Source organism: Helicoverpa zea, chromosome 24 (assembly GCF_022581195.2).
Source record: "Helicoverpa zea isolate HzStark_Cry1AcR chromosome 24, ilHelZeax1.1, whole genome shotgun sequence".
Lineage (NCBI taxonomy): Eukaryota > Metazoa > Arthropoda > Insecta > Lepidoptera > Noctuidae > Helicoverpa > Helicoverpa zea.
Window position 1 is genome coordinate 5,071,683 of NC_061475.1, and position 23,432 is coordinate 5,095,114.

Genomic DNA, 23,432 nt, shown 5'->3' on the forward strand with positions numbered 1-23,432 from the left:
GAGGCAGGTTAGACTGGAAGCCGACCCCAACATAGTTGGGAAAAGGCTCGGGAGATGATGATGGATTTGCTAAAGAACGAATTTTGACATAAGCCTAATATGAGTACCTAATGTCAATTAACTCTAGTAAGTAGGTAAATAAATCAACAGAAAGATAGGTTTTTGAAATCTGCTGTAAAACCATCGTATATCAACCATCAAAATACAAACCCTGACAATAACACCTTTACCTCTCATCATCCTCCGAGCCTTTTTCCCAAACTATGTTGGGGTCGGCTTCCAGTCTAACCGGATTCAGCTGAGTACCAGTGCTTTACAAGAAGCGACTGCCTATCTGACCTCCTCAACCCAATTACCCGGGCAACCCGATACCCCTTGGTTAGACTGGTGTCAGACTTACTGGCTTCTGACTACCCGTAACGACTGCCAACGATGTTCAATGACAGCCGGGACCTACAGTTTAACGTGCCATCCGAAATTATTGGTGACTTTATTACTTTAGTAAGAATAATGCAATATTGCAGTTACTTAAAATAATTTACACCTTTACCTCTGAGATTACTAAATGAGATCAATGACCCAATGATATAATATTGTAATCAATAAATTGTCTAAATTAAACACTCGCATGGTTAGTTTTATAACCATAATATTATTTCAATTGGATTGATCGTGTGTAAGTTTTATTTGCCATTAACTGAACCAGTTTATGAGACAACAGCTGCAATGAGTAACGGGTCTGTCTAGATCGAATTAGGTTGGTGATAAAACTAGAGCTTGATTAAGAGAGCTAAACAATAAGGAAATTATAAAGAGGTTACAAACAATCACAAATTAATTGTCAAGGAGTAACCAACTGAATCATCTATCTAGGAATGTGTTCTGGTTTTAATCTAATCCTATATTATTTTTGTAATGAGATATTCATCAAAAACATAAATCTCATAATAACAAAATAGATTAAATATTTTCTAAATGATAAATATTATTTTGCTTATTTGTTCCAATGAACAGTTTGAACACGTTAAATATATTTTAAAAAGACACAAGGCACGCGTAGCGCATAATATTCACTCAGTTGACCCATACATAAGCTTATCACATCAATTCAGAAAAGAAAAACAGCATAAATGACCAATAAAATTCAATTTTATTGCACACAACAACCGCTGACAATGTTTAATCATAATTAATCACTTTAATTTTCACTAAACCTTTCAAATACCACCTACATACAGATTTTTTCTAACGCAACATTTATTTATTACCCAAACGTGTCTACATGCGTTAACCAACATAATCCAAACTTCTGTTAAAGAAAATTCACCCTTACGTCTATGAAGCTAAGGTGGATGTCAAATGCACAAAATTTTGGCAACGGCTGACGTTTCAACACCGGACGCAAGTCAACAATTGCCTTCCTCTTGTGATAACGGTAACCAGGCTAATTACCGGTTAATGTTACAGTTAAAAATAACTGTTTCTTGTTGTAATTAAAAATATGATTATTACCAATTTTTTTATCAATTATTAATGACTTTTTTTTTAATAATTTATTTGCAATTTATGTAATCTGTCATAAATAATGTAGATATTTGAGTCGTTTGTCAAATAAAATGCTGCGTTGACAGTTAACTCATAATTATTTCATAAACAAAGTTGCGTGTTAATGATTACATTTTGTTTATGACTGTTTACGTTCTTTAATGTAATTTATTTTCATTTTCCACATTCTTCTTTATGACCGCATAATTATATGGAGTTGATAATATGCTTTTAATTTTGAATTAAGAATTTGTGAATGGGGATTTATTAAGCTAAGGTGTAATAAAAATTTACTTAATACTAATTTTGCATGAAGCGCATATTCTATACTAATATTATAAAGAGGAAAACTTTGTTTGTTTGTTTGTTTGGTTGTAATGGATAAACTCAAAAACTACTGGACCGATTTTAAGTATTCTTTCACCATTAGAAAGCTATATTATCTGCGAGTAACATAGACTATATTTTATCCCGGTACGGGCAGTAGCTCCCACGGCACACGGGTGAAACCGCGGGAAAACGGCTAGTATAGTATAATCGTTGAAAATCTTTTTACTAAGGCCATCATAGAACTTTAAGACACCCATTACGTGCATACGTTCTTCAGAAATGAATAATTTTACAGCCCAATTTCTTCAGGATTAAAATTCTAAAGAAGGATTTAGTATTTCTCCTGGACCAGCCTGAAAAGGTAAAGAAAGATGGTGAATGTTGCTTATTGAATGCAAAGCTAGTGAATTTTCATTCACAAGGGTCATTTCTTCTGCATTTCGCGAGTAAGTGGGAAAAATTCTTTAAGTTTTACAAGCAATCAAATATCAACTTTGGATCTTCTGAAATAGGGTCTAATTTTGATTGACTGGTGTGGGTCTGAACATAAATTGGTATCTATTGATAGGTTAATAGGCAAATACTAGGTGTGTATATGAGTAATGCATTTTAATCCGTGGTCGTTGTTCAAAAGGGTATATGGGCAAAATTTAAATTAATCGTGCTTATTTGTCATCATCATCATCATGTCATCATCAGCCTATCGCAGTCCACTGCTGGACATAGGCCTCTCCAAGCGCACGCCACTGATATCGATTTTCGGCTTCTCGCATCCAGCGTGCTTATTTATTATGATCAAAATATATTTATGATTGATGTATGTATGTAATTTTATTTTTTTCTAAAAAAAAATACAGTAATAGCGCCCACACCAACATGCCCTTCGATGAACGGCTGTATCACCTTCAACTTTCAGATACCGGGCTGCATTATGAAAGTTACATAAAACCTACAATGAGAAGTAGGCGCGACCCGGGAATCGAACCCAAAACCCCGTGCAAAGTAATCTCAAGTTGGCGACCACACGCAGTAGTCTGCTATTAAACAAGCTTTTTAAACCGAAACACAATATTCCTTGAAAATTTTCGCTCAATTTCACGTGCTGAAAATCACAAAGGGTTTTCAGGAACCCGTTTGGTTGGCAAAGGTTCTTCGAACATATTCTTATGATCTTTTGGTTATATTCAAAGGCGTTCGCTATGGCTTTTTGTATCAAAACTTGTGTTTCCTTATTGTTTTCTAAGAAACTTGATGTACTATTCATGGTAGGTTTGTATAGGTTAATATCACGCTTGTTTTCTGTGAATGGGGAAGTTGAAGTGTCGCTAGCTGCTTGTTCATTTTGCTTGTTTAAATCGCATGTAGAGGACGAGTCTTACTCCCTTCAACTGGATACAAATTCAGACTCCAAACAATTTCGGAAAAAAGTAGTAATTTAAGGGTAAATGGTAACAAAATATAAGGTTCATAAAGCTTTGTTTACTCGCACTACAAAAAAAAAAACATTGAACGTCTTCCAATTTTTAATTACTTCTTAAGACTACTAAAATAATTTTTCAAATCAGTAGTTTCGGAGCCTTTCGTGGACAAACAAAACTATTTTTCCTATTCATCATATTAAGAATATATTATATTATTCACTACGACAGAAGATGTACAATTAATTTTACGGGTTCATTAGAGATAATTACTATGTCCTAAAACTCCCCTCTCAATTATAATTGTGATAAAAATCTCATTTTCATACTTCAAAACTGTCGTAGTGTAACTAATACTTATAACGATTGGAACAAAACTCTATTAAGATGTGGTGAGCCGTGAAATCGTTCCTACCTGCCGAAATCTAACTGTTTTCAGTGCAGCCACCTAAGTTTTTGAAAATTATGAGAGTGGATATTTAAAGGAAAATTAGATTTTATAGTTTGTATTGATGTGTTTTAAAATGAGAGTTTTTATCTTCTAATTTTAACAGAGCTGAAAAAAATCATGAGCTTACCCATATATGAGCTATGAGGTTAGGGACAGATTCTCATAGAAATTCTGCACTAAGGAACGGCCATTAAATGTCTCTGAGTGTGTCCATTAATGTTACTATTAAAAAACCTATAGGTTTAATGAAATTGTTAATTTTAACTAAAACTTAATTTAGGTATAGTGACCAAGGATGGAAACAAATTATGAATTCTATTATACAAGGAGAATAAAGTTGTAATAGAAATAAACTTTTGAAGAAATTACCTAGCCGTAGCCATTCTAACGTCAAACAATAATGTTGCAAGCGCCAAGAAATAAATCCTACCATTTAAAACATACTTAGCATTGACGTTTTTTAAGTGCCATCAAATAAACACGGATGAACGTACAAACGCAGCGATTTATGATAATTCCTATAGTTATCAATTACTCGGAGTACCTATTTACGTCAAGCCGTCTCGGTTACAAGCTGTTAACTTAAACTTGACTTAGCTAAAGTACCTACGAAGTTGGAGAAAATGCTTTTTGAATTTCGAGTTTAAACCGTCTTTTGTTTTGCATAAAATTTTGTTGCCTATTTATTTGTACCTTTATTTTGTACTGTTAAGTTTTAGCATCGTCAAACTACTTTTTGATTTTTATGTGTTTTAGAGCAAAGAATCCAGAATATTTTTATAATTGTTCCGGTATTTAGACTTGACTTAAAAAAACAAAAGAGATGGTGTGTTAACACAATTATAACTACTTGTAATGCAGTGGACAGAAAAAAGTATAAGAAAATTAAAGCTTTTTTTTAATTTAAAAATTGGTTATATAGTCTTGATTAAGGTACAGTTACTATCGAAATATGTCATAAGAGTACATTAAGAAGCTTCAAGTCAAAATAAAACTGGCTTTATCCAACTATCGCTCCACATTACCAAACGCCTTCGGCCACTGATAAGCTGTCACTTCACACGAACATTATCAATATTTGCTCAGTGAGATTTTTGAGTAATTGCCTAACCTTACATAGGAAGCGGCATATGTAAACATGCTATTACAACTTACAGGCGGATCACACACTACCAAAAGAAAAGCGTGCTTAGCGCCTTTAATTTTTTTTTATTTTTAGATATTTCCTTTTCAAAATCTTACTTGTAGGAACTTAATGAGTACTCAAATTTGAGCCTCTGAAATTAAACTAGAATATCAGCATTCGTAATCAGTACAAAAAAATATAACTAATTAATAATTTCAAAATGTCGTATTTACAAAGAGCTCTAAGGTCAAATTCATGTAAGAAATGTCAATAAATATATTTAGTGCCGTTTTGCCTAAGTCTATCAACCGAAGCACTGGATAAATGTGATTCTAAATATGGATGTTAGTGCCTTTTGAGTTTGACAACGCCTAATTGCCTGTTTTTACAGTTGCATTAGGTACCTGAGTTAGTGTGAGATCTGCCTAACTAACGTTGCAATGTATAGAGAAACTTGTATTTTATCTATTTTTGACTTATTTTAAAGGGACCGCTAGAACAGTTTTATGGTATTCAATATTTAAAGTTTTTAAGCAAATGTTTTGTGGGAAAAGTTACGTGGTTTAGGAAGTTGGGAAATATGCTTAAAGAGAGTGTTAAAGAGTTTTGTAATGAGTTACTTTACAATATTAGTAATTTTTGGTACGTTGATAAACAAGCAATTTGTTAAGAGCTTTGAAGATAATATTTTGGGGTGGAAGTTAACAATAGGTAATAGAAATAGTTGACAAATATATAAAAAGGTGATTTAAACAAGTTTTAATTTTACCTAATATTAATATTTTATGTTAAAGAAACTCACAGATTTTGCCTTCTTTTGAAAGCCGTAAGAGGCCATTAGTTAGCTTTATTTCTTTAGTGCACGGTATTCTCATATAGCAGGTATTTCAGTATTTACCTTAATGCAAGCCATTTTAAATCGCTTACCCACTCACTATTTGTATTAAGAACGACCGGAAGGCATTTTAGAAATAGTAAAAGCGGAAATGGATCGGTTGCTTGTAAGTTGGTAACACTATTAGTCAGTGTTGCCAACGTGATGGGAAGTAAACACGCGATGTGTTGCTTATATGTTTTTAGATTTTAAAAAAGATACTTACAGATTTTTCATGCTGTGTTCGTGATTTGAGTTCGATACACAGGTCAGGACAAAATGGCTTTGTGGGATTTGAAATTATCATAAAGCAGCCCGGAGACTGGAAGTTGGTGATGGACGCACGCACTTTGACCACGTAAATATCGGTCCTGCACCTGATCTCTCTCCAGTCGTGTCAGATTTTCTTCGGACTATGTATAGCTGTGTGTGTCTGCGCAAACGGTTACTTAAAACGTCTTGCGCAGCTGCCTAATATCATTAAAGAAAATATCCACGATGGCTGACAATCGGTCTGGATGCCATTTACCTAGGTACCTGTTGTGTCTAGATTAGCCAAACTTTTAAGTACTGTAAATAACTACATTAAGCTCACCTCCACTTATATTTTGACATTTATTAACAATACTTCTTATTACATTGAACCGCCTATACTGCATATGATACTCAAATGTTTTTTGTTTACGTAGAGCACCGGGTACCGAAGTTCCAACGTGGTTTCCCGGTATAATTACTATCAACGCTTCCGTGTATCCACTTGACACAGTTCGTTGTAATAGACTCCTGGATTCGGAAGGCTTATTTTCGCAAAATGAAGACTCTTTTTTAATGCTGATGTTATGGGTCGCGGTTTTAGAGTTCCGTTTCCAACGGGTAAAACGAAATCCGGTTATAAATATTAAGATTATGTTATTCATCTTTTACCAGGCTTATACTTAAGTTCAACAACATTATAATAATGAAAATATGCTTAAAAGTACTGCAGTTTTGATGTACGATAACACAAATTCTTAACATAAAATCAAATAACATTCCAAGTTTCATTTCTTATGTCATTATGTCATAATTACTCTTCCATAATATTTTTAAAACAAGTTTCATCTTACCCAACGCTTTGTTTTACGAGTTATCCAAACGTTTACAACCTCTGCGCTCCACTTATGTCACTCATCAACTTAACATGATTACCCGTCATTAGCTTACCTTTATTTACCGTTGCAACTGGGGCCACAAGTACTAATTAGGGCTGCAATGCTCTTAATCTACTGAAGAAAAAAACATATAAAACCTCCTTAAGCACCATTGACCTCGCAATACGGGGATTATTACGTCACAAATCCTATCTAATTATATGGATGACGTGAACATCGTTCCCTCCCCTATTTAAGCGTTGAATGCGCTCCACGTCAGAGCTCCGGTGCACGTGCAACACTCAAGGTCCCACAACCCTTTACACATCCTCTCAAGCTTGCAATTAAAACGAAAAACAGAGAGAAACAACGCCATACTTACTCAACAGGCCAGAAAGAGACAACACGGCTCATTTACCCAAGCACTTTTATTTCCACTTGCACTTGAGAGGTCGTCGGCCAATCAACGGTCGTGCCGCGCCCGCCTCGCATTGGTCCGTTTGAATAGAGAATATTTTTTCTAAAAATGGAACAAAAGCCGAGGGTAGGTAATAGCGAGTTTTGTTTTATTCGAGTGGCATTTCGTATTTGAGTGGAAGAGGCCGCACGGAGCGGACGTCTCGACTTTTAATTACCTTATATTTTTGCTATTGTTTCTTTAAGGACACTCGTCCGTTAAGCTGGCTTTTCATTTTATGATGTTCAACATTGTTATTTTATTACACGGAACTCGTTTAGTACTTCAGTGTGGGGGCTTATTACAAAACAAGCAAATTAGCTATGTTTATTTCTTACTAACCACTATCCTGTGTTTGTCAGGAATTGTCGTCACTCAAGTATTTGTACTGAGAGTACGGGATACATTTTCAAGCCTCTTTTCATGTGTATGTAGAAAGCAGAAGGGTTGTTGTCATGCTGTCATTGCGTTATGTTGTAAAAGAATTATATTTTAATTTTCTACTTGGCTTATTCTTTAATGTTTAACAGAAGTTAAATTCTTAAAGAAGGATTGAAACTCCCTAAAATACTGTCACATTCAGAATAAATGGGCTCTACGTTGTCACTTTCTTTTCATGTATAGTCGGTGCTTATACATGAAAATAAGAACATACTGCAAGATAACGTAGTTATTACATTGAATCAATGTCTTCAAAATTAAAATCATAAAAATAATCGTCTACTAAAACCATGTTCTTCCACGAGAGAATCACCTTTCCATATTTGATAACATTTGTTTATTCAACCAAAATGACCCCATTCTCACCAAACCTATCTCTTGTTCACAGGAACCTAGCAGCGCCACCACCTCAGACGCAAGTCGGGAACACATCGCTGGAAACCTTCACGACGTTACATAAAGAGAACTGCCACAGGTTGGAGTTCTTAGTGGAGCGACAGAAACAGCTGTGTATGCTCTCTGATACTATGATAAAGGTGAGGTTCTATTCTCATCAGATCTTCTTCGAATGAGTTCAGGTTTTGTCACCCAGAAGGTCCTTGTCAAAAACTGATCTCATATGTGCTAAATAGAAAAGGTACAGGTCTTCTAAAATTCAACGCAACTGAATTCAGAGCTCGTGTGTCCTATACCCCTCCCCTAAATTCCTTGATACCTATGTCGTTTTATGGAAAAATACAAAAATAAGGTGTGTTAGAGTTTGTCAGCAAGCCTATAAACCTGCAGAAGTCCTCCAAACTGTATGGTTTGAAGGATATTTAAGCCATTAGAAATCGGTTTATTACAAGAACAAATAGGATAGGGCTTGGAGACAATGCATTACTAAAATATTGATACATTCTGTTTTATTTCTATTTTGTGACAGAAAGTTTTTAAATATTGCTTTTAGTAAAATACATATTAAGAAAAGAATGTGTTCTCGTAAACAAGCGGTGATCGTAAATAAATTGCATCTGCAAGTCCGTGCATAAACAATGATTAGGTCCAATACTTGTGTTATTGTGTGGGCTAGTCACGCAGATGATCGAGCAAATGGAGCACTCATCGTCATTGTCCTTTTAGATCACCTGTTTATTCTCTAAGAGCACTGTGAGAACCTCAGCTAGTTTACCTTTGTTGTGTTACAGATCTGCTGCACACATAACCAGATATTGTAACTCATATAAATGATATCGAAGCGAAAATAAATTTTATTACAAAATAAATATGATTATATAATATTAAATGACTAAACCAGTTGCCGGCGGCCACCATGGACAAAGTGCTACTTATCTGTGTGATCCTTAAGTAGGGATATAAATGAAACGTAAAAATATATACTAAGAGATAGAATCGTAAATATCTAATTAAATAACATAGTTATTAAATTAATAGTTTTTATATTGCAAAATTAAATTAAATTCATAAGCATAGGTTTTTCATAAGTAGCTATTAAATCGTGCATTGAAAATAATCATTATTGTTATCTTAAATTGAATTTGAGATGACATGACTCTATGATGACTCTATCCGCAACTTACACTGGGTCTAAAAATAGATTTTGAGTACTCCATGTATTATGTTCTCCGTGTTATCGCCTACGCTTGTCAGTCGGTGTCGGAAAGTAAGTCAGTTCAATCCTGCCTGCATAAATAACTCGATTAGCTAGAGGTGCTCACACGTGAAAGGAGTATAGGCTTGGTTGAACACCTCATTCCACACATTTTTATAAGGATTAACTAGTGCATGAGGATATTAAACATGAAGATAGTGTTTTGTTTTATATTTATTTGTTTGTACTCAGTATTTGTATCAAGTGAATAAGTTTCTGCTAAGGCCTAGGTAATAATATTTTTATAGAGATTTCTTCCTTGCATGTTCTTTACTAGACAGTGATCTTGTTATGATTTTTTGGCAAAATCACTTTAAAAGTCTCATGCTGTTTAACATTCGATTTATCAGAGATGCTATGTATAAGTATGTATTGTGATTTTAATGACTCATTTGATAAACATCGCTTTACTTAGGTACGATTAAGTTCAGAACTGATCAAATAATCACTGACCTGACCATGATCTGACAACATCCAGTTAATGTAATAAATAGTACAGTAAATAATCGTAATTAAAATACAAAACCCCGTTACATTAATAATCTTTTTAATGAGCAAGCAATAAATAAAATTAAGGATGTTTGTAATAAAACAGCAGTACCATCATATGAAACTGGTTCACAATAAAACTAAAATGATTAAAATCAAATTAAAGGAACGCTTTAACACAGATATGGAACAAACGACCTTATAAGGCGATCGTTAAATCGCATCACTCAATAAAGGGTATGCTCCATTGCAGCGAAAAAACTGAAAAAAAATCTCAATGCTGAATTCTTTATTAGCATGTTATATAAGTGGTATATTTTACAGTCAAGTAGATAAGATAATAATGATGAATTGGCAGTTTTCCTTGAAAGTTTAAAAAAAGTTATAGAGCTGAAGTCTGAAGAAGACTAACGTTTTCTAATCGTTTCTCTTATTATAAATGCCAGTAACTCTACCAGAGTGCTGTGCAAGCGACATGTTTGTCACAACGAGATCTGGTACCCCGAGAAGGTTGTAGGCTCCTATTTATGTATTTATGTTTCGGATAAAGTACCTCCAAAAGGTATAAAACTGCAGGCGGCAATTAAACAAACGAGACATGTAAGTACATGATGCGAAGTAGTAATTGCCGCTTATGGCAATCACCCATTGGAGATGGCTGCTGAAACAGAAAAGTCCTTACAAGCTTTTAATTCTAAAAGAAGGTGTATTTCCTCCGTCGAGTTCATACATAAGGAAATCGATTAACTACTAATTAAGAATTTAACGACAACATAACACAAAGTAACCGAATGATCGCATAAAAGAACCCGAGTTCTAACTTTAGCATTAAAGACAGTTTTATTTTGGTTAATAAAAACATACAATTACCATTCGCAATACAGTTTGATAACGTCGTAAAATTTGACCTTAACGATGTCGAACTTAATTGAGATTTCAATGTAGATAATGTAAGAATTATTGAATTAATCGATCTGATTTATTGCCGACTGAATTGCGTTGAATAAGCGGTTACATGAATTGCTTGTGTATTTTATTGTTATTAATTGTTTTATGCTTGTAATTGGTGTAGTCAATATATGCGAGGTTGAATTGTAAAGATGGATCAGAGCAGGAGAATTATACTGTTTATATCCACGGAAGGAAGTGAAAAAAGTTGTGGTCATTTTTTGTTTTTTCTACAAAAGTCTTATCCTAAAATCAAAAGTTCTAAATTATACATAGAATAGAAGAGTTATTTTTCAATTCCAATTAAATGTTTCAAAAATTCAAAAAAATTGGTATATTTATGAAAATTACTTATTTGTATTTGTGCGTATGTAGATTACTTTGACCACCCATTATGTCCCAGTGAGCTTAATAAAAAAATGCTTATTCTGCTCTCAAGAGTAACAACCGCTTTGCAGTATAATTTTAAACATTTTTACCGCTCACACTAAATTACTTTACGTGCTATGGCATGAATTTTTATAGCAATTTGATGGTCAGAAGTTTTTGTGGAACCGTATAAGCTTAACGTCGTTTATGGGCAAAACATTTGAAGTATTATCTAAAGTTTCGAAGAATTAGGTTAATACTTTAGTTTCAGTTTGAGCGAGATATAAATAACTTAAAAGGAAGGTCCATTTTGAAATGATGCTGTAGAAAAAGTTACAGTAGAGATTATAAAGTCGGTTTAACGAAGCAATAATGAATTGATCTAAAGTTTCGGGATGCTAATCAATCAAATCAAAATCAAATAGTCTTCAATGCATTACTTTGTTATGAGATCTAGAAACCCATAAATAAAATTAAATTGTTTTTAATCCCGATGTTGCCCACGGTCAATTTCCCTTGCTACATATAAAATTACATAGAAAAGGCTCGGGAGTTGATGACATAAAATTACATGACCATTGTAATAAGCATATTTTTTCTCATAATACCAGGTCCTGCAGACTGGTGCGTTACAAGCTGTGGAAGAGTGTCAGTACCAGTTCCGACACAGCCGGTGGAATTGCAGTACTGTGGAGAATGCGACCGATATTTTTGGAGGCGTACTAAAGTTTAGTAAGTATTTGTTTGTGAATATTCCTAAATGTTCTGGTTCCGAATGACATTCAAGCTCGAAAGTCAAGGTTGTTTAGATGTACATAGAAATATACATAGATCGTTAAAAACCAATGAACTTAAAAATGTCCGAGATTGCATTAGATAATGGTGGGTACGTAATTTGCCTGATAAGTTACATGCAATTACAAAAGAAAAAAAAAGATAACTTAATTTATTAATTAATTCAAGCCTGCAAAATACAAGCCAAACAGCTTCCCTCAACTTAACAAAGCATTCAGCAATCCATTTACAGAAATATTAAACAATACTGATCGCCTTACTTCTAAAGGATAGATGCAAGACCACATGCTCTTTGAAGTTCGTTACGTCTCACAAGGCTTGTCAGTCATCACCTATGTTTATCTTCCGACAACTAAGTCAGCTGGCAATCATTTTAGGAATTCATTTTGGACTTTTAATCCTTTGTTCCATTTATGGTTTTGAGCTGGTTCTGGTGGGAACTTTTTGAAATTGTTGATTGATCAGTTTTGGTGTAATGAATGTTATTGAGTTATGATTTCTGGATTTGTAAGTATTTGAAGGATTGGTATTAACTTTTCGGTGATTTAAAATTCTCATAAGTGTGGAAGAGTTGAAAATCCTATCTCTTATGAAGCGTTCAAGGAATTAGAAGTTATTGTCAAAGATACCTTAGGTTTTAAACTGAAAAATGAACTACCGCGTGAGTTTTACAGGTAAAGGTAGACATCGATTTAAATCTGTAAAGTTTGATTTGTTTACAAATCTCACAGAACAGCTTGTCAAGAAAGATTTCAACAATAAAAACTTGCATATAAACAAAGCAGCGTTTCTTTCAAACTCTCAAGATAATACACATTACACAGCCGATCTGTCTGCTTCCTCTTCCCAACCAGTCGTGAAAAGACAAGGTGCACAACGATATGCACTCAAAACCCTGTTATTCTTATTAACAAACGAAAATCATCTGAATACACTATTTGACGCGTTCTTCCGTTGCTGATCAAAATCAAAGTTTGTGTATAAGTTTACATCAAGACCAATTTCATAGAACTTCATCGTCTTAGACGTGAAATGTTTATTTTCATATGTCGATTACTTGGTGTGGGTTGTTGATGGAGCAGCTCAGTTTGTTTACTGTAAACTACTAACAACGTTGCCAGTTCTTCTGAGCTCCCACTCCCCTCTGTCGCCCTGGCATCGCGGGTGTCACGTTGTGCTTGCATGCCTTTTAAGGGATCCAATTCATTGGTTTCACCAAAGATTACTGGTCAACGAACTTATGTATGGATTTTTAGTTTCATTTTTAGATTTGGAATGGTTTTGGCAGATTTTGCTTTTAGGGCAATGTTATTTTTTAGATCACCATTTGATTCTCGAAGACCATTAGTCTCGTGCCTTTTGTTATGAAAATACTTACCACTATTGATATTTAAAAGTCATGAGTTTTGCAACGTGAGAGAGTTATGACAATGGAGTGTACTTAAGAATTCAATAGACATCTGGTCACCAACGGTAAAGAAATATAAAACATGTCCATCAAATACATTCTTGTTAGCTAAGTCCTTTGATGTGATTATCAAGAACGTTTAATTGTTTATCTTTCCATGCTTCATGGGCTTTATTATTACCATACTAATGATATAAAACGATTAATATGTTATTTGTGGGGTTTGCCGCTTTTAGGACTTCTACCTTTTCGTTTTCATAACTATAACACTTGAATTTACATCCATTCCAATAACATCATTTGCAATACTTTCAGAATCCCGTGAATCAGCATTCGTGCACGCACTGTCAGCAGCGGCATTGGCGCATGCAGTTGCGCGCGCTTGCAGTCGCGGTGAACTCAATGAGTGCTCTTGTGACTCGCGCGTCAGAAAGCGCACACCTAGACATTGGCAGTGGGGTGGATGTTCTGAGGTAAGTTTATGAAGTCAGAATAAGTTCGGATTGTCAAATGTTACTAAATATAATTGGCATGTTTATGAGAAATCTCTTACTTTTCCGTTGTGCACGAATTTATATATTTCAAAATCTACAAATGACACAATCAGGTGACAGGTTTTAGTGTTTCAAGCGTTGAGTCTGAAGTAACATACCTATATTTAACCCTATTGGTATTAATATATCATTGTACTTTCCAGGATATACGATACGGAGAGATGTTCAGTAAAGACTTCTCTGACTCCAAAGAAGATAAGAATACTGACGAAGGACTTGTCAACTTACATAATAATGAGGCAGGGCGAAGGGTGAGTTTTGAAATAATTAATTGAAAGAAAAAAAAAATGTATTGGAAAAGAACCCAGAAAATATATGTAGGTATATGCGGTCGAATTGAGGACCTCTTTCTTTTTGGGAAGTCTCTTAAGAAATAGAGTAAAACAGATTCCTGTATTCCCTATGCAGCTGGCTAGAACCAAAAACCCACCGTTTCCTAAATATTGCCTGGACGTCATTTCTTTTACATAAGAGGACATAGGCTGATGATGCTATTCCTTGCCAAGGCTTTTCTTCATCTCAATTACTTTCTAGCATTACATTTGGACACCATTTCTCTTACGATAAGGCTTATAAGGCGAAATGATGATGAAGATTGTTCTTGTTCTTGAGACCTTTCTTCTTCCCAATCAATTTCTATCTTTCTGTCTCTCCTCAGGCAGTCCGTGGTCGAATGCAGCGCGTATGCAAGTGCCACGGCATGTCGGGCTCGTGCTCGGTGCGCGTGTGCTGGCGTCGCCTGCCGCAGCTGCGCATGGTCGGCGACGCCTTGTCTACCAGATACGAGGGAGCTTCGCATGTTAAGGTTGGTTTCATCAACTTTTGTGTTAGTTGATGATTATGAGAGTATTTTATGTGCTGATCACGGGGAATTTCTTCGAAATCGTTAAATAACTAAAGGTGAAGTGTCTGTTGTTATATATTGTCTCCTTGTACATTCTAGCGAGTGTTCGTTCTTTCAAATTGTTCCTTACAGGGATTCTTTTTCTTATCTCGCTTTACCATGTTTTTCAATGTACATATCATTATTTATTAAAGAAAGCATTTTTGATACAAACCGTGAATTCATTCTTAAACTCTGTCGTTGATCTTTGGCATAAACGCAAGACATACTTTATTATTCCATCTTTCATAATTTTCAGGTGGTCGAACGCAAGAGAGGCAAGAATATAAGAAAGCTTAGGCCGATGCACATGGACATGAAGAAACCCAACAAGACTGATCTTGTTTACTTGGAAGATTCACCTGATTATTGTGAACCTAATGACGAGTAAGTAATTTAATATTTTAGAGATATTGTGGTGGACACTTTACGTTACGCTGCGATTTGTTGTTGCTCCGCAAAATAATTAAGAAATCAGTGCATAAACCTACGCAAAGTGCTATTGAAAGTAATAGACTGTTAGAAGGTGATAACTGTTAAAGACAAGTGACAATAATACAGTGAATTAGTGCATAGTGTTAATAATATAGACCAAATCAACTCTCAATAATTATCCATCCTACCGTCAGTTACTATTATCCGGGCGCTGTGACCTAAACGCGTAAGCGCCCCGCATCGCACGGCGCTTGTGACGTTTTTCTCGCGAACTCAGCTCGGCCGATTTGCCTGGGCCTTTATTAGTGTGCACTTTTGTCGTAACAAAATAAATAAATTATATTTTTTGTTCGTAACTTTCGGGTGGGCCTTTATTACTCGACTGTTCTTCCTAAAACACTAAAGTAAGCGGATAGTGACACGAGGCAACATAATACAGTATTAATCAAAATAATGCCAAAAATGCTTCGCACTCCGCCAAAGGAAGGTGATTTCGGAATTCTTGTACGTGTGGAATCGGAGCCGAATATACGCGCAGCGCCTACCAGCACGCCAAATAAAAAATCTAAGACAGGCAGACCGAAACGCCCGCGCACTGACAGCTCCCCTGATACTGATTTCTACACAGATGTTCATCGATCACTCACAGACGAACAATTGCTGGTAACAATTCGCCAAGAAATACGATCAGCCATATCGTCGGAGATACCAGAGATCAGCAAAACCGACACTATTAACAACGAACTAAGGGAGATTAAGGAGTTGTGTCTTGGTTTGAAACATTCTGTTGAATTTATGAGTACTGAGTTTGACCGCATAAAGTCCGAGCTCGATGCATGCAAAAGTGACAACAAAACTCTTCAGAAGGAAAACGAAACTCTTAAGAGTACAGTAGCCGATCTGGCTCAACGGGTTAATCTTATAGAACAAAACTCCCGGCAACAAAATGTAGAAATTAACGGGATACCAGAACACAAGTCAGAAAACCTAATCAAGACAATTGTACAAATGGGGAAAGTCGTATCTAGCACGATAAAGGAAGAGGACATCTTGTCTGTTGTGCGTGTAAGGAAATTAGATCCGGAGACTAAGAATCCAAGGGCTGTTGTCGCCAAGCTACGGAGTACACTTTTGAGAGACACGCTATTAACATCTGTCTCACAGTTTAACAAAACTCACCCCAAGGAAAAACTGAACTCCCAACATTTGGGTTACGGCAACGCGGTCCAGCCGGTATTTGTTTCAGAACATTTGTCACCGTTGAATAAAAGAATCCACGCCGCTACCCGAAAAGCTGCACGTGAGAAGGGATATTTGTATGTATGGGTACGCGACGGAAAAGTTCTTGTTAGGAAAGCTGACGGCCATCAAGCTAAACACGTAAAAAGTTTGGAAGCCGTTATGTTACTCTAATTTCCCTTACCTGGTACCTATTCAAACTTACATAAAGACTCAAATTCACTATCTATTATCAGAATTTTAGGGGCTTAAAAACCAAGACCAATTCTATTAGACTAGCCGCTCAACTATGCAATTACGATATTATAATTGGAGTGGAGACTTGGCTCGACGATAGTATAAAAGATGGGGAAATCTTCGACACCAGGTATCGAGTTTTCCGCAGAGACAGAGCCTCTACAACTCTGAGATCGAAAAGAGGTGGAGGCGTACTCATCGCCGTATTAAAATCCATTGATTCTGTGCGCATATCAAAATGGGAATCCGATGTCGAAGATCTGTGGGTTCGAGTTAAAACCACTAAAGGGAAAAGTACACATTATTTGGATATCTGCGCCGTCTACCTACCACCACCGATTCAACATGCGGTCCTAACTTCATTCTTGAACCGAGTATCTACATTGATGGAAGAAGCAGGAGAAGACATAATGATAGTGGGAGACTTCAATCTCGGTTTTATAAATTGGAAAGTAGACAATAGTCCAGATGGTTCTTCAAGTACAACTGCTTCAAATTATGCAAATAAATTAGGCTACGCCTTGGTAGATTTCATGTCAGAGAATAATTTAATGCAACTTAATGCCGTTAAAAATTGTTACAATAAGACCTTAGACTTAGTTCTTGTTAACTTTCACGGAGGAACTGTTAACGAATGCAATAGTCCAATCACAAAAGTAGATGTATATCACCCACCTCTTGATATAATAATAAAAAATATTTCACTAGCATCGCTAAAAACTAAAACCACTAAAAAATTTAATTTCAGAAGGGCTGACTACGAACTTATAAATAAAAGTATTAAGAATATAGATTGGACTAAATTGTTTTCTGAGCTGAGAGATGTAGATGACATGGTGCGGGTACTGTACACACATATTCGTAGCATTATTAATGAGTGCGTTCCACCTTCCAGGGTACCGAATAAAAGCTTTCCTGTCTGGTATTCTCGTCCTCTTATCCGACTTCTTAATGAGAAAGAAAAGTTAAGGATTCGTTTTAAAAAGTATAAAAACCCAAGAGACAACTTTGAATATAAAATCCTCGATAATCGCGCTAAAAAACTGATAAAAGAATGTTACAAAAAATATGTTATTAATATGGAAAAGGATATAGCACAAAATCCAAAACTCTTCTGGTCTTTCGTCAAAACCAAGAAAACAATATCCAGGGATATTCCTACCACCATGTTTCTTGATAACAATGTTGCAACGTCTGGCGAGGAGATCAGTGAACAATTTGCTGCATACTTTTCATCTACTTTCATGCCTTCTCAAAGCCATAATACTCCAAGTTCTAACACTGGTTTGCGTGATTACTTTCAACTCGCGTTGTGTGGGCTGAATTTTACCGAAAGAGAGGTGTTTAAAGCATTACACAAACTAGATTCGTGTAAGGGACCGGGACCTGATGGCTTACCCCCATTATTTATCAAGAAATGTGCAGCAACCTTATCTCTTCCACTAAAAATAATTTTTAATTATTCCATCAAATCTTCTAAGTTCCCTACAGAATGGAAAGTAGCCAACGTAATTCCTATATTCAAGAAAGGAGAACCCAACGTCACTTCCAACTATCGTCCCATATCAATTCTTTCCATATTTGCCAAACTCTTCGAAGCCCTTGTTTGCCCTGTATTGACACGTCACATAAATTCACAGTTGGCTCCTCAACAGCATGGTTTCACAATTTCCAAATCCACTACAACGAATTTAGTTCATTACATTAACAACATTAGTAAATCTCTTGATTCGCGCACACAAGTAGACGCTATTTATACTGACTTCAGTAGTGCTTTCGATAAAGTCAGTCACAATTTACTTAAATTAAAGCTCGAACAGTTCGGGGTATGTGGCCGCCTTCTTAAGTGGTTCGAATCGTATCTATCTGAACGGCGACAAAGAGTGGTGGTTAGAGGGTACGAATCACAGTTCTATATTTCAACTTCGGGCGTACCACAGGGTTCCCACTTGGGACCGATACTCTTCCTAATTTTTGTTAATGACATTGTCTATTCAATAAAACACTGCGAGTGTTCAATGTTCGCTGATGATCTGAAACTGTACAAAGAAATTAAATCTGATTCAGATATATTACTTGTTCAGGCAGATTTGGATGCAATACATGAATGGTGTCAACTTAATTTGATGACCCTCAACGCTAATAAATGCTTCCACATCACTTTCACGCGTAACAAAAAAGTACGACCATCACTATATACCATAGATGGTGTTTGTCTGCAAAAAGTCGATACCATTCGAGACTTAGGTATCATACTGGACAGTAAACTGACGTTCATCAGTCACATCGACGCAATTGTTGCCAAGTCATCTAAAATGTTGGGTTTCGTGAAAAGAACTTGCACAGAGTTTCGGTCCTTATCGACACTTAAAATACTATATAATACTCTTGTCATGAGCATACTAGACTACGCTTCCCCAGTTTGGAACCCCTCCTACCGCGTACATGTTGATAGGATTGAACGAATACAAAGGAGCTTTACTAGATATTTACGATTCAGATGCCCTAGCTGTGCCAATGATGCAGACTATCCCGTTAGACTCAACCATTTCAATATGATCTCGCTCGAGGAACGCAGAAGATGGAACGATCAGTTGCTGTTCTACAAAGTTATCCATAATTTGGCCAACTTACCGGAGCTACTGTCAGTAATCAATATAACTGTGCCCAGACGGAGCATAATTAGATCCGCTCGTAAAACAAATACATTTACAATATTTTCCTCAAAAACTAACCTTGGACACTCTGCCCCAATGAATCGCTTAATGGATACCTATAATAAAATAAACGCTTGTGGTACCCTAGACATCTTTGCCGACACAATTTCCCAATTTCGGAGTAAACTCTTATTACTAGCTAAAAATGAAAATAACTGACTTAACTTATTACTTATACTTATAGACTTATATATTCCAAGCCAACTAATTGAAATTTTCATACCAATTACTATTGCACTCATTATCAGGCCCTACCACTAAATATATATAGGTATATATTTTTTTAATAAATTAGATTAATTGTTAACTGTCCATTACCTTCAACATTCATGATTGAAAGTGTTCAAATTGTAGCTTTGTAAAATTTAGTATGTAAGTGCTGTGTACTTCTGTAAGTGACTTGTTCACCATGATGTGATGCATGTGAAACAACCTTCTATTAATTGTACAGTGGATAGGTCGTTGAAGTACCTGATTTATAAAATAAATAAATAAAAATAAATAAATTTACTCAATGGGATTTAGTTTGGTTTTGACGCCCTTGGCAGAAAAAAAACATTAAGAACTCTAATCGAACCTCGTGGGATAATATTCTGAAATTCCACAGGCAAAGATCAATTTATCAATTTTATGCATTTTGTTAACTACATCATCATTTCCAAAGTAACTATATGTTATGTAACATCACGTTTAATGAGGCTGGGCTATAAACAGCGCACTGATTTCTTCATTACTATCCCCAGACTTGGAATCCTCGGTACCCGCGGGCGCACCTGCAACAGAACATCAGCCGGCCTCGACGGCTGCCGGCTGCTGTGCTGCGGCCGCGGCTACCAGACACGAGTCAGAGACCACGAAGAGAAGTGCCGATGCCGATTCGTCTGGTGCTGCAAGGTCCACTGCGAAATCTGTCGATTTAAACGAGACCATCATGTCTGTAATTAATGAAGAAATCGAAGTTGGTTGGTTTGTGAACTGAGGCCAGTTTTTATATTTCAGTTTTGGGCTGAAGTTATTGTTTTAATAGATGGTTTACTTGAGTATGATGTAGATTTGTTTAATTTTGGTCATGACACAATTGTAGTGGTTGATGATATGGGAATGGAAAAGGTTTTTGAAGAAATATGACATGCAATTGAGTAAGATGATAAAATTAGCAATAAGAACTTTCCAATAACATTATTTACTTTCTAACTATCTGACAAGGCCTAATTGAACACTTTGGTTTCAAAAGATGATGAAGCTAATAGAAGCTATTATATATTTAAGATGATTACTAAACAAGTGACTTAACGAAGAATAATTTATTTTAGCCATAACACTTACCTTTTAAGAACCTATTTTCTGATAATATGGACGAATATTACCGAAACTTTTATATGACATGCTTTTTGATTGGTTTATTGTAATTTGGTGATTTTTTTAACATTTCGATCTGATTCTGCTTCAATATTGTAATTGCATTAAAATAATATTTTATGTCAATCTTATCTGTTGAAGTATTTTTGTTTTTATTTAATTCGTCTTTTACAAATTGTTTATTATAAATCACTGACTGATTATTAATTTTAATTAGTATTTTAGATAACATTTAATTTTCTGAAGATTAAGCTTTAAAATTATTTACAGTATTACTAACTTATTTTATTTTTAACTGTACAAAGTTGTATATAGTGCTTTTGTTTATATTTTAATATTGATAGATATAGATTTGAGGCATTTTCTTCTTATTTATGTGCCGAATGTAAATATTAATATTTTTATTGTGTAAAGTATTACACAGATTGATTTTCTACCTCATGAGGAAGATGATTTCGTTCATGCCATTATATAATATCGGTTAATTATTATTTAAGGTTAGTAAGCGGTTCTATGGAAGATCACTGTGTATTAGGTGTCACACAATATGTCAAAATTGAAACTCGAAAGTTTAGTAACGATGCTCAGTATATGGGCTTAGAGTAGTTCATGGTTGCTATCAATATATCTTTTGTTTGAATAACGATTTCTTTCAGGACATTTTTTGGACTTTAATTATCTTTCACTACGACCTTTCTTAATACAATTTTTCAAAGAGCTGCTTCCTAAAAATCGTCAGTTGTAAATATCTTAACCAGTAAGTTAGTGTTAGTAACTTATTGTATTAGGAATGTGATAGCTTTATTCCTTTAGTGTTAACATTTTGTCTAAACCTTTGGTATGTAACCGTCGCATCTTACTTGTAAATACTCTATAGTGATATTACTTATACATGTAATAAAATCGTGTAACATATACATCTGTATTGTACGTGTTTAATCTAAGGAATCTGTTCTTTTCAATGTTCTGAGACGTCTTTCATTTTCACTGTCAGTATTTTCGTTAAAATCTATTTGATTTATTTTTCTGGTTGCTCCTATTAATTGATTGAGAGCTAATTCGCTACTGTTACTTATTACTAGATTGCTATTCGGTGCGGTATCATGCATACAGTTATTTTCCCATTTATAATTGGTAATGTTTATTATTGGATAATTCTGAACTTTTCAGAACATTGAAAAAAAAAACGGATAAAAAATCAAAATTTTACACTTGCCAACTTAATGTTACGTCTCAATTATAAGAATTCTAAATCGTCTATTTATAACTTAGTGTTAAGTGAACTTTCTTGACTTGAACGTATCACCAATGATATTTTAGTACTTAATCTGAATATAGAAAGGCAAGACGTTTGATTGATGACAGTTTGCGTCAAAATGTAGAATACTGTCCGTTGTTTGAAAGGGATGCTTGTCTTCAATTTTAGAGGTCCGTATTTGTAAGGTAAACACACTACGTAGATGCTACTTTTAAGAAAGTCATAGGTCGAATAAAGCGATCCTATTTTTAGAGTAAGATATTCATGACATCTTGTAACTTTTAGTAATACGTATTACGAGAAAATGATTAATTTAAATTTATCAGTATCAAAATCAAGACACCTGTTTTTTCTTTCCTAAAGTGATATCTAGGTATTGACAAAAGTCCACATCATGCTGTGTTGTTACCTTACAAATATAGATTACCGTTAACATAACAAAAATGTGTTAAGCGGTCTACACACCAAAGTCGCTAACCCGGCGGCACGGATCGCCGGCCCAACCCGCCGGCCTTATTTTGTACAATCATGCCGCCGGCTTGAGCCCGCGCGGGCAAGCCGGCGGGGCAGCATGCCGATGCCGACGGCATCGCTCTCCACTCACTCAGTCAGTTGCCCGCCGGCTTTCATAGAGTATTTGGCAATTACTAGAACACCACATGCCGCGGCTGTCGTACCGCCGGCAAAGTCGTTCGGCTTGGACATTCTGAAGCCGCCGGGTCAGCGGCTTTGGTGTGTAGACCGATTAATGTACTAACATCTTTTTCTACAGACATTCTAGACTGTAAATCTATTTAAACGTCAATATTTAAAGTTCAGACTATATTTTAGTCAGAAATGTGGTCTAACTTTAAATATAACAGTTTCGAGGTAAGACTTAGTATTTACCATTTTGGATATGGAATAGTTACTATTTGATGTAAATGGAATAAAGTAAATGTATTAGAAGCTGCTCTTTTATTATTAACATCAATTTTTTATCGCCATATTCACCTTCCTATTACTGAGATTAAGCGCGTCTTGCGGGGGTCTTGAGACAAAATAAACTTAGAACCAGAGTTTGCATTTTAGCTCAGCCGTTTTTCACAATAGGAAGGTACCTCCTTTACCTTCATTAGATTCGGATTGCGTTAGTTGAGTAAATGAAAATAAAAATATGTGCCAAATATTCGAAGGTCAAAAAAGAGTAAAACAGTGGCCTGATCTAGATAAGAAATTATCGGAACTGCCCACAGTGGCTATCTTTCAGATAATCCTTCAATTATAGAGATTGTTTCGCTAATGCACTTTCAATATAAATCGATTATCTATTGATAAA

The 23,432-nt window shown here is 35.3% G+C and overlaps 1 protein-coding gene across 1 annotated transcript in view; it reads left to right on the forward strand.

The window, feature by feature from the left end:
• LOC124642236 (protein Wnt-1-like) overlaps window positions 1–23,062 on the forward strand; it is a 76,731-nt gene extending 53,669 nt beyond the window's left edge. The window contains exons 2-8 of the mRNA XM_047180572.1: window positions 8,161–8,308; window positions 11,841–11,961; window positions 13,748–13,905; window positions 14,130–14,237; window positions 14,645–14,791; window positions 15,129–15,256; window positions 20,241–23,062. Coding sequence (XP_047036528.1) covers window positions 8,161–8,308; window positions 11,841–11,961; window positions 13,748–13,905; window positions 14,130–14,237; window positions 14,645–14,791; window positions 15,129–15,256; window positions 20,241–20,442 — 1,012 coding nt within the window. The 3' untranslated portion in view covers window positions 20,443–23,062. The remainder of the gene's footprint in view (window positions 1–8,160; window positions 8,309–11,840; window positions 11,962–13,747; window positions 13,906–14,129; window positions 14,238–14,644; window positions 14,792–15,128; window positions 15,257–20,240) is intronic.
• Window positions 23,063–23,432: the final 370 nt, after the last annotated feature.